Below are 12,713 nucleotides of genomic sequence, written 5' to 3'. Positions count from 1 at the left end.
GAGCCAAGGATTCCAACGATATAAGACACTTGATCCTGGGACAAACGGTCTAAGAGTTATGAACAATTTTGAACTTTTGGTTGCTGTAGCGCCACCTATGGGCCAATCGGTGTCATACTCTGATAGGTTGTCCCCAAATTGAGGCCTACCATCTGGCCAGGTTTCAAGTCTCTAGGCCTTACGGTTTGTCCTGCACGATGCGTTTTACAAATCCTTACAATTACAATAGGGTTTCAGCATTTCATGCTTGAACCCCTAATAATACAAATCAGTACAATTACAATAGGGTTTCAGCACTTCGTGCTTGAACCCCTAATTACTCATTTTATACAGAATAAAACACTTTATGGACAGAGATGTGTAGGGAAATGCCAGTTTTATTAATAGCATTAAAATATATTTTGAGTCACTAACATTAATCCTACTCCTGCCCCTAAACCTACCCATAACCATTTCTTAAAACTATGCAGGCTAAAATTATGAAGAAAAACAACAGATGTGTAATCATAATAATTTATTGCGAAAATGTAAATCGGTACCAAAAGTCGCTCAAATGACGATGTGTTGCAGTCCTCTCTGGCATTATATAATAGTTTTGTATAAGGGACAGAGCAGAATTTAAGTTATTAATCCATGAAAATGTTAACCCAGCTTCCCTCTGCGTGAAGACTTCTACATTTCAATGTTGTTTCAACTGAAACACGGCATGCTGCAATGCAATCTGTGACGAAGCAGGCGAGAGCCAATGAGCGTTTGATATCACTGTCGTAACGCTTCTTGAGGGCGCAATTTTTTTATTTAAATTCATCACGAGCGCGGGATTTGACATTTACGGTCGCTGCTGAGAATGGAGATGGAGATCGCTGGATGTGGATTAAGGGCTGAATTTGTATCTGTTTCTTGCTTGCGGATGGATTATAAAGATTTGGATTACATCTAACGTTACGTTAGCTAATAAAAATTATGTATTTTGTTAATTTATATTGTGTTTTGGTGTATTATGGTTCTATAGGAGAAAACGCCTTTTGTGTCTCACCGTAACGTTAAATAAACTAAATGTTACAAAATGGTTAAACGATTAAAGAAGGTATTGTTAAGGGTTTAAACTATAGTCTTGTCTGTTAATCCTCCGAAGCGAGTTTGCAGCAGCAACAGAGATTATTTCTTAAATGAGTAGCAGCTAACTGTTATAACGTTAAACTGCATTTAATGAATGCGATTTTCTGTAAACTTACTGTCATGAAAGGCTAAATGTATTAATTAAAGATGCTCTAAGTGATGCGACGCGTTTTTTAGGCCCAAACATTTTTTGTCACATACAGCAAACATCTCCTCACTATCCGCTTGCTGCCTGTCCCCTGAACACACTGTAAAAAAACGCGGTCTCTCTAGACACCACAGGCTCCACAAACGGCAACAAAAACAAACTGGGCTCACCCGCACCACGAAACACAACAAACAGTGCTCCAGCCAATCACCGACAAGAAGCATTGGAGGGTGGGGTTTGGGGGGTTAGTGCGCGTGCACATGAAGTTTGAATTATGGCAGAAACACGACCAAAGAGACAACGTTTCGATGAACAAATTGCAAAGAAGAGGAACAAGGATAAGGAACGCGTGAAGTCCCGAATTTACATCGGAAAAACCTGTTTTTGCAGAACAGATAAATCCATTTTTCTTTCTAAACTGACGTTCATGTTCGCCAAACCAACACAAGAATGTAATTAGCCAACTATTGCAGTCAGCGTTAACTTTGGTGAATACAACATATATGTTTCAGCTAGCGATCAATCTCTATTGTAAATGATCAAGCAAATTCACAGTAGGGCGACAATTTGTGTGAATGACTGTTTTCACCCACGGTTTGTTATGAATTTGAATGTTCATTTATAGGCTGTTGACAATTTTGACTAAATTTGTTTACGCCGCCGCCGTTGTTTATGCTCACTGGGAAACGCAAAGCTAACGTTATCTTGCTATTATTGCGTCCTTGTATGGGAGCTATAGTTATAACCTCAGGTGGCGAAACGATTAAGATAATGTTTCTCTTTTTCTGCATTCTGTTCTGCAATATATAAAAGCATTTATCTAACTTGGCGACATTACACATTGAATGAAGTATCAGTAAAACGTAACTTTGTTTATAGTGACTATTTTGACTTTCCTTTATGCCGGAAGGGAGGGGAGGAGGGAGGAGACGGGATGAGGAGGAGGGAGGGTCTAGCTAGCCTCCGTTTTGTTTGACAACAATTCGAATGTCAACAAGAAGTAACGACTCCCGGGATCGCTTAGAGCACCTTTAATTAATAATTATTGTTATTTGTTGTTTATAACTTTTGATCTTGGCCTCGGGCATTTGAAATGATGTAGACTATTGAGAGTTTTCTCATTTGGAATGCTCAATATATATTTTTTCACATAATCAGATGGTTCAGATGTGATTGTGATATCCTAGTAAATAATGGGTTGTATTATTTTTTATTTAATAAAAGTGATTTTTTTCTCTCTGATGTGCTGGCCATAGTGTTTGTTCTACTTCAGTCAGGTCAGATATGCAATCTGTTGATAGGTTATAGACTTTCTACTGATATAAACTCTTTTTCACTTTAATTAGATAGTCCTAAAATATATGTACTAACGCTTAGTTGAGAATGTCTATTAATAGTCTACTGATCATAAACAATATATTATTCTGTTGATAGGTTATAGACTTTCTACTGATATAAACTCTTTTTCACTTTAATTAGATAGTCCTAAAATATATGTACTAACGCTTAGTTGAGAATGTCTATTAATAGTCTACTGATCATAAACAATTTCTTTGTTGACAAGCAACAGATCTAATCTTTAGTTGACAATCAACAGATTATCTACAAATGGTTAACAATTTTTTAAAAACATTTTTAAATCAGCTAAAATAATCATTAATTTGATGCATATGAGACCCCTTGAGTAGGATATACAGTATCATATACTTCATATGCTGACATGACTGTTGACATTTAACTGACAGATTGATCTTGAGTTGTTGGTACTCAATCTACAGAAAGTTAGTTGACAATTGAAAGTTAGTCGACAATTGGTTAATAACCTGTTGCAAAATAACATTGACAGTCAACAGGCACTTTTTCGAAAAATCTGTAGATTAACACTTGAATTTTACCTTATAGTCTATAGGCAGTCAGTTGAATGTTTGTTACTTGTCTGTTGAAACAGTGTTGTTGAATGTCAACTGATGCACTGTTGACAAAGCTACTGAATGGCTACTAATAACTAGTATAGTCTCAACAAACGGACTATCAAAATAAAGTGTTACCCAACGTTCTTCCTTAAAGTTAACCAATAAAAGTCTTTGGTTAGCCGACTCTCTGGAGCCGGTGGGTGATTTATGGCTCTGGGTTGCTGATTTGAGTTTGGAATGTGAAGACTCTGTGTGGGACCTTGGTCTCTGTCTTTCTCTTAACCAATCAGTATTCGGCAACAAAGCTAGCATTGACCAGTTATTTCGTTAGTGCTGGGGGCTCTTCTAAATAGTCAGACCGGTGATGCCGGATCTGATGGCAAGATTGATGATGATCATGAGACGTTCTGAACAAATCTTCCCCCTTCATTCGCGAGAAGCAGAGAGTTTGAATTAATTTTCTGGAAGAAGATTAGTCTGTGTTTGGTTCATACTCGCAGTCGTTACAAAAAATAAAAAAATAGATTCACAAGATACATCATATGTGGTATTTTCTAAGTGAACTTTCAGTGAATTGAGTCAGGGTGAAAGGAGGGGAGTAGGAAGGGTCGCTCCTAGATAAGACAGGAGTTCACAATGCCTGTGTGCCCAATCATTTGACCCAGTTTCCCAGTGTTTCTGATTATTGTATTCGATTCACCTGTTGTCTAGGTAATTATCTTATATATGAATTTATACTCCTTGTGTTCTTGCAGTCTTTGTCCTGTCCACGTCAATGTTGAGGTATTGTTTGAAGTATGTTTCCCTGAGTGTTTTTGAATTAAAGACTGTTTCCTGATTTATTTGTCTTCATGCGCTACTTATGTACAAAACCCGTGAAAGACAAATGTTGTTGAAGACAAAATGCTCTCAATGACAAATGCAGAAAAGTTAGTTTATGCATTCATGACCTCAAGGCTAGATTATTGTAATGCTCTACTGGGTGGTTGCCCTGCACGCTTAAACTTTAACCTGGCATACACATAACATTTATATAATTCACATCTGTTAAATTGTTACAGTAGGCTGCATCAATTAGCTCAACCGGAACAGGGAACACTTCCCTGTACCCAATGTACTTGCTATATTATAAGAAGAATGGCCTCTATGCTAATATTACTCTCTGTTTATCCTGAGGTTACCGTAGTTAGGCATATCCTGTCCGCATCCATATCAGATAGTGGACCTGCACCCAGACATGACCACAACACAGTCCTGAATGATAGCAGAGATACTGTCAATTAGACAATCCCATGTGAAGGCCTCGTGACAGCCATCTGCACAGATCCCCAGCACAGACATATGACCAGCTTTGTCTCCATACTGACGTGATGAATCTGATCTTCAAACAAAAGGAACTGGATAAAATATTTAAATGCTACCGATCCACAATCTGATATCTGACTTGTTATGCAGCCTAAATCATAATCACACCGTGTTCTTTCATTGGCCTGAGGAGAACTGGCCCTCTGACTGAGCCTGGTTTCTCGCAAAGGTTTTTCTCCTCTCTGTCACCTGATGGAGTTTGGGTTCCTTGCCACTGTTGCCTCTGGCTTAATTAGTCTGGGACACTGTTAGTATTCAACAATATTATTGGTTTAACTGAACTGACACTATTGGATGATAGTTTTCTGCAGAACTGCTTTATAGATTAAATTAACTAATTTAATAATCAATGATCTTTATAACGGAACTGAATCAACACTGAACTGACTTCAGATGAACAGTGATTATTTTCTTTCAGAGCTGCTGTATAGCCGAAGTGTTTGCATCAATTAATTATTGTTATCACTGTAAAGCTGCTTTGAAACAATGACTTGACATTACCCATGATGCTGTACAGAATATTACACTAATCAGAAAGTCTAAAAAGGAATGCGTGCCAAAATAGCTCTTTAGCTCTGCCCTCTCCCATAAAGCACTGCAAATCTCTTGTTTGTATATATATGCAAACTTTGCAATAAACTTAAAATGCTTTGTTTTTACATATAATCAACATCTGTAAAAGAGTTTTATATTTCTACATTTTTTTTTAAATTCAGTTATGCTGTTCGCAATGCTTCATGAGATTGTAGTTCTTTCCATTAGTAAAGCCGTTAAGTACATAGTATTGAACCTTTGTCTTTTTCTCCGATTCTCAGTTGTTATTTTTATTTATTTTTCAAATCAAAGTTTGTAGTGTTGTGATTCACCTCGTAGCTGATTGGCTTGGTTCATGGGTTGTGGCTTTAATGAAGACTTTTTAAAAATCTCTATACAAAAAAAACAAAAAAACATTTAGAACCAGTGTCGCTGAAAAAGTTGGTGGACACTGTTGCAGTCTATATAAGGACTTTGGGTTCTCATAATGTAGGACAAACCAGTGCACACACAAATGTTGGGTTTCCATGTTTTATGGGGTCTTTTTTATAGGCATAAGGATTTTTATACTATGCAAAATGTATATTCTTTAGCCAAACCCTACCACTAAACACAACCCTCACATTAAAAAAAACAAACAAACAAAAAAACACACCATTTAGTATGATTTATAAGTTGTTTTCCTCATGGAGACCAACATGTCCCCACAAGGTGAAAAATTACTGGTGTTTCAATCTTTGTGGGGACATTTGGTTTACCAGGACCAATACCCCCATATATTTATATATATATTTTCACTTTTTGTGTGTTTAGTTTAACCTCTATAATAAAAAGGAGCTGTAGAAAAGAAAAATCTTTTTCACAGTTTAAGAATTGCAAAATTTTATTGCATAAAATGTATTTGGCATCAATTAGTAAAGAATTTTGAGTGTACAGGAGTATCTAAAAGCACAATTTAAATGCTTCATTAATTAACTAATTAATTTCCAAGAACGTTTGGTTCAAATAAAAAAATGGCACACTGTTATAAATGCTATAAATGAAGCTAAAGTACTATACAAAAAAGAATACATTGGCATCTAAGAAAACTACTTTGGTCAAAACCAGCAAAGAAGTGAAAAATCCATCAGTCAAACGTCGGGATTTTGATCATTTTTGTAAGGTCAGAGAAATACAGAGAAAATGGGCAATGATGGTTATTTTCAGTATACGATCACATTTATCGTTGTATCGAGCAGCGAGGTGAAAGTACAGGGTTGACCTTTCCTCATACGTATGTACAAGTTGTCCATTAGATGCAGCACTCTCACCAGGGGCATCTGCTGTTGTTTAGTCAACGTTGGCTGTAGTAAAACTAGCTTCACCAGCAGATGGCGGCACTGGGCTGTCTTGGTCATCAGTTGAAAATGTTTTGAAAAAGCCCCTCTGAAAAATCCAGCAGTACAAATGATTTAAAAAAAAAAAAATTAACAAATAATAGTAAATTAAAAACTACAGATCAACAGGACACAAATATCAACAGTTAAAGGTGAAGTGTAATTTCTGTGGCATAAGTATTGCAAAATATAATTCCATTTACCCATTTAAATATAATTCCATTTCAATCCGCCCCATTTACCATTTACATTATCTTGACCCAGTTTATTGTTCACTGACTAGTATTCGTATGCCATTCATGGGGTTTCATCTCATCTCCCACAAAAGTATAAACATTGAGCCCCCCAGGCACCATCAAAATATTGACAATGGTCTGCTCAGATCCATCAATATATTTCTAGCTCAACCTATCGCGAGAGTTTGGTGCATGTGTCTACTGTAGCAGAATGAACTAGAAGAGTCATGGCTGTTGCGTTACATGGGAAAAGAAACACCTTAATTTGCTTGTTCAACGTGTTTGGTTAGGGTTAGAAACAAGCTCAGCAGGACACTGGCCCTCCAGGACTGGAGTTAAAGAGCTCGGTCTTACAGTTTTGAAAATTAATATTCAGTATTTTAGGATAAAAAAATACACTCAAGCTTCAACTGTATTATGTGTTATAAACATGTATTATGTGTTATATAAACACTGACTTTATACAGCAGCACAAAGATGATCGCCATAGCAATGAGTCCAAGGGTGATGGACAGAGAGGCAATAAACACTGTGAGAGCCTGAGATGGGACCTCCAGCTCTGTCACAATCTGTAGAACACAGAGAAACAGAGAAGATGAAAAATTACTCCAACAAGGTCAAATATACCCTCCCAGAAGATGACGTGGTATCACTTTCTATGAAGACCATGTTAATAATGAATTATATATCCATTTATACTTATTTATATGCAAGTATTACTGTTTTATAAATATATTTATTTCCACAAGTTTTATTATTGCACAGACAGTAACAATACAGTCAAGGAAACAGTCAAGGGAACATTATCTGCACGTTTTCCTTTTTTTATTTTTTTATCTCCACATCTAACTCAGACAAGAACTAGACAAACACCCCCACCCCCCACACACATAAACCCCTCAGGAGGATTAACAAACACTGCAAAATCTATAATAATAACAATAATACACTAGATGTATATAGTAATAACAAAAATATATTAAATGTATATAATAAAACATACAAACGTACACAAGCATACCTGCATGCATGCGCACACAACCATACTGTACTGTACATAAAATGTTAACATGCTCACACAAACTTAATCGAAATCTAGTGAGGTCAGAGAATCAAAGAAATTTAGAATGGGGTTCCAAGTTTTGTAGAATTTAACAGTTGAGCCCCGGGTAGTATACTTCAGTTCCCTTTCGTGGTCACTGTTACGTCGGATGACGGATGACGTCGGATGACGACGAATGGGGTTTCGCATAGAAAGCCTATCACCTTCGAGTATATAAAACGAGCAAATGGCAATGAAATGCCATGGGTCTGCGGGATTTGCATAGCGTATCTCCGCCCCATGCAGGGGGTATATAAGGAAGTACGCCGCAACATGCAGATATGTTTTCGCTTCGGAGCCGAGAGCTTTTCTTCACTCCTGTAAGCCAATAATTCCTGAGTTTACTCTTTCTCTTCCCTTCGAGACGAGCGACTCTCCGGTGTTGGTGTCACGGCGATCTCCAGCGAGTGCACATTACCCTGCTGATCTGTGCAGTGATCTGCCAGTCTAGTGTGTTTCTCCCTGGTCGCTTCAGCATCCGCAGAGTTTTCCTCTCACAAAAAGAGCATTGCACGTGGCACGTCTTTTTAAAGATGCCTCGCCCGTGCACTTCTGGTTGTGGTCGCAATGTTTCTTCATCTGATGGGCACAATCGCTGCTTTGTGTGTTTGGGCATTGATCACGCTAAAGCAGCGCTTGTGGATGATTCATATTCTCACTGTGGGAACATGACCATCTCCGCGCTACGGTCGAGACTCAATGAGCTCTCTCGAGCGAGAGTCCCCTCATCCACACCCCGATCTACGGTCTCCCCGAGATGCTGTACTTCGGCTGGTGGCCTGGGTGACCTGAGGGTGACGGTGTGGAACAAACCGCCGATTCGTCCACGGTCCGCACCCCCCTCTCCAGCGCTGGTACCCGCGAGTGTTCAGACTGAGATCGCGGGTCCCTCTACGGAGGCCCCGCGAATCTCGTTTGGCGCTCCAGACGAGGATGCAATGTCGATCACTGCATCACAAGGTGGGCATGAGTCATCGGGAAGTGATGATTCGGCTGTGCTGCCGCCTTCGGGTGTGCCAGCATTGCCCGAGTCAGATTCCGAGATGACCGCCATGCTTTCCCGGGCAGCCGCGGCCATTGGGCTCGAGTGGTCCCCGCCACCCGACCCAGTGCGCTCGCGGCTGGACGATTGGTTTTTGGATGCGGCCGCTGACCCTCGTCACGCGGTCCTGGAAGACACCATTGTCTTCCCGCGATCGTTCGTCGGCCTTCTCCGCCTTTCCTCCCCTCGATAAGGCTGATGCTTGTGGGTACACAGGGGTTCCCCCGGTGGAGCGTTCTGTCGCGATGCAGCTGTGTCCGGCAAGCGCTTCATCGCGTGGCGACCCTAAGCACCCATCCAAAGCCTGTAGATTTTCATCTACCCTGGTGGCGAAGTCTGACAGAGCGGCGGGACAGGCAGCTGCCTCTTTGCATGCCATGGCCATCTTGCAGGTCTACCAGGCCCAGATGCTCAAGGACATGCACGAGGGCAGGACTGATCCAGGGCTCTTTGATGAGCTGCGTGCCGCCACCGACCTTGCTCTCCGAGCGACGAAGGTGACCGCACGCTCCCTGGGTCAGGTGATGTCCACAGCCGTGGTCCAGGAGAGACACCTGTGGCTGAACCTGGCTGATATGCGGGAGGCCGAGCGGACTCGTCTGCTCGACACCCCCATATCCCAGGCCGGCCTCTTCGGCGGTGCGGTCGAGGACTTTGCCCAACAGTTCTCGACCACTCAGAAGCAGACTGAGGCGATCAAGCACATTCTGCCCCGACGGCCCGCTGCTGCCTCCACTCAGCCGTCGGCACAGAATCCTCAGCCTGCTCGCCGCCGAGGGCGCCCTCCCGCGGCTCCCGCCCCTCCCGCACGGCCCCAGCAGCAGCCTCCACCCGGGCCGCGTCGTGGAGGAAGCCGCAGGAAGGCGCCGGGGGAGAATCTTTTGTTCTCCACTCCCCACTGCTCGTCCAACGACGAGCAGTACCCTAATGTGGTTAAAGAAAGAACTGATTCCCCCAATCCTGAGCACACAGAGTTCTCGGATTATAGTGCGCACCGCCCACGGGTCCCGACACTATCGTCCCCCTCTGTCACAGAGTTCTCGGATGACAGCACGCGCCGCCCACGGGCCACGCTCCTCTCATCCCTCTCTGTCGCCAGACCCCTGCCAGAGCACGCCCCCGTGGGACGCTGGTCCTCCCCTGGCCTCCTCTGGCAGGACGCGGTTAATGGCCGTGCCCCCGCACAGGGCCGCTATGCCACCCTCGCCTGGGCCGGTCATTCCGCCTCGCTGCCCCACCGACGGTACGTCTGTGGTTCGTATGACCCCGCTGGCACAGTTTCTGGAGGCCTGGCTAGAGCTTCCCAGACTGTCCCGCTGGGTCGTGAGAACCATCAGGCTCGGCTACGCAATTCAGTTCGCGCGGTCTCCTCCCCGCTTCAGGGGAGTCCGCTTCACTATGGTCGGTGGCAATGCCCCTGTCATGAGAGCGGAGGTCGACACCCTACTGGCGAAGGGTGCGATCGAGATTGTCCCTTCAGCCGAAATGAAGTCCGGCTTCTACAGAGGGAGAGATTGAAAGAGAAATAAAAGTCGTGGAAGAACATTCATTTTAATTGTCTCCACTTTTCCTACTAGAGAGAGAGGTAGGCTGCCCCAACGTTTTAAATCAAGTTTAATTTGTTCAACCAAGTTGGTGAAATTATTCTTAAAAAGAGAATTGAAAGAGTGAGAAATGTTTACCCCTAAATAACGAAACCCGATAGAAGACAAATGAAAGGGTAGGGCGCTTTGAGGAATTTTCCTAGCCGCATCGTTTATGGGGAAACATTCACTTTTTGCAAAATTCAATTTGTAACCAGAAAAAGAGCCAAAGGTGTCAAGAAGGCGCATAACCTCATCAGCACAGCCTACAGGGTCCTGGAGATACAGAAACAGATCGTCGGCGTATAGAGAGACCCGATGTTCAGTGCCTCCCCTATGGATGCCGGATATTAATGGGGAAGATTTTAAAGCAATAGAAAGCGGTTCAATTCCCAGGGCAAAAAGAAGAGGGGACAGAGGGCATCTCTGCCTTGTCCCACGGGAGAGAGGAAAGAAAGAAGAACTATGAAAATTGGTTTTAACGCTTGCAGAAGGGGCTGAGTATAAAAGGCGAATCCATGAAATCAAATTGTGCCCGAAACCAAATTTTTCTAATACAGTAAATAAATAATTCCATTCTACCCGGTCAAAAGCTTTTTCAGCGTCAAGGGAAATAATCATTTCTGAAGCTAAAGAAGGGGATGGATAAAAAATTACGTTTAGCAAACGTCGAATATTAGATGACATTTGACGTCCCCTAATAAACCCAGTTTGGTCCTCAGATATAATATCAGGTAGACATAAATCTATTCGCCTTGCCAATACCTTTGCTAAGATTTTTACATCAGCATTTAATAAACTAATGGGCCTATAACTACTACATAAAGTAGGGTCTTTGTTTTTGTTTTTTATAGAAGGGAAATAGATGCTTGAATTAATGAGGCTGGAAGACAGCCCTGTTGAAATGACTCATTGTACACTCATTGTCACTCATTGTCATCGAACAGTAAGGGGGCTATTTGAGTAGAGAATTTCTTATAAAAGTCTAAAGGGAAACCATCGGGCCCTGGAGCCTTGTTACACTGCATGAGGCTAATACAAGTGATAATTTCATCTAACCTGATATGTTCGTCCAAGGTCTTTGCAGTGTTTGTATTAACAATTGGTATATTTAAATTATGGAAAAATAATCCATTAAAGATGAGTCAGAAGGAGATTGAAAGGTGTAAAGCTTAGAGTAAAATGTGGAAAAGACAGAATACATTTTATGAGGATCAGAAACAAGCTTGTCTGAAGAGTCATCAAAAATGTGTGTTATGTAGCGTGATGCAGACTGGTGTTTAAGCTGGGAGGCAAGAAGACGGCCTGCTTTGTCCCCATGTTCGTAAAAGGTGGCTTTGGTTCTTTTAAGTAAATATTCTGCTTTATGTGTTGAGAGCAAATCAAATTCAGTTTGTAGCTTTAAGCGTTTCAGTTTAAGGTCGGGGCTGGGCTTGCAAAAATACTGATTATCCACCTCTAAAATTGAGCGGATAAGCTCTTGCTGCTGTGATTTCCTCGTCTTAACTAAATGGGTACTATAAGAAATGATCCTGCCACGAATGAACGCTTTAAATGTTTCCCATAGAAGAGAAGCAGAAATGTTTTGTTAGTCTCAATGAAAAAATCTATATAGATAAAAATTAGCTAGATAGAAGCCCTGTATCAAATTTCCAAGGGGGCTGACTTTTAAAAGCGGGCAAAAGGGAGATATCTAACATGTGCGAAGCGTGATCAGAAATAACAATAGCAGAATAATCAGAGGAAATCACAGAAGAAAGTAGGGTTTTGTCAAGAAAAAAGTAATCAATATGTGAGTAAACATGGTGTACACTAGAGAAGAGAGAGAATACCTTGTCAGAAGGATGGAAGAAGCGCCAGGGATCTACACAGCCTATTTGATTCATCAATGAAATTAAGGACTTGGACATAGCAGAAGATGTAGATGCTTTAGAGACAGATTTATCAAGATTATTATTAACAACACAGTTAAGGTCACCTCCAAAATGAAGATGATGTGTGTCAAGATTTGGGATCTTTGAGAAAAGCAAGGGCATAAAAGTAGGATTGTCCCAGTTCGGAGCATCAACATTTACTAAAATAACTGTTTTTTGAAAAAGAACACAGCTGACAATAACAAAGCGTCCCTCAGGGTCCGAGATTACTTGCTCCGTGAGGAACATTACTCTTTTATGTATCAAAATAGCCGTACCTCTTGACCTGCTATTAAAACTTGAGTGATACACCTGACCAACCCAGGGTTTAAGCAGTCTAGTGTGGTCACTTATACGCAGGTGTGTCTCCTGGAGAAATATA

At 41.5% G+C, this 12,713-nt stretch overlaps 1 protein-coding gene and 1 long non-coding RNA gene across 12 annotated transcripts in view; one reads left to right on the top strand and one right to left on the bottom strand.

Annotated features, from left to right (window-relative positions):
* The window catches only part of LOC309499980, a 735,980-nt gene that overhangs the window by 531,809 nt on the left and 191,458 nt on the right, over positions 1-12,713 (top strand). The window lies entirely within an intron of this gene.
* Positions 5,945-12,713, bottom strand: part of LOC309499883 (integrin alpha-X-like) — a 298,717-nt gene continuing 291,948 nt past the window's right edge. For all 9 annotated transcript variants that reach the window (XM_082171374.1, XM_082171377.1, XM_082171370.1 and 6 more), the window contains 2 exons: positions 7,150-7,260; positions 5,945-6,504 (listed from right to left, as the gene is read on the bottom strand). In XM_082171374.1, the coding sequence (XP_082027500.1) occupies positions 6,409-6,504; positions 7,150-7,260 (207 nt within the window). In that variant the 3' untranslated portion in view covers positions 5,945-6,408. The remainder of the gene's footprint in view (positions 6,505-7,149; positions 7,261-12,713) is intronic.

Source organism: Leuciscus leuciscus, assembly GCF_965113295.1.
Source record: "Leuciscus leuciscus genome assembly, chromosome: 5".
Classification (NCBI taxonomy): domain Eukaryota; kingdom Metazoa; phylum Chordata; class Actinopteri; order Cypriniformes; family Leuciscidae; genus Leuciscus; species Leuciscus leuciscus.
Note: the sequence above shows the minus strand (reverse complement) of the source record. Positions and strands in the feature narration are given on the sequence as shown.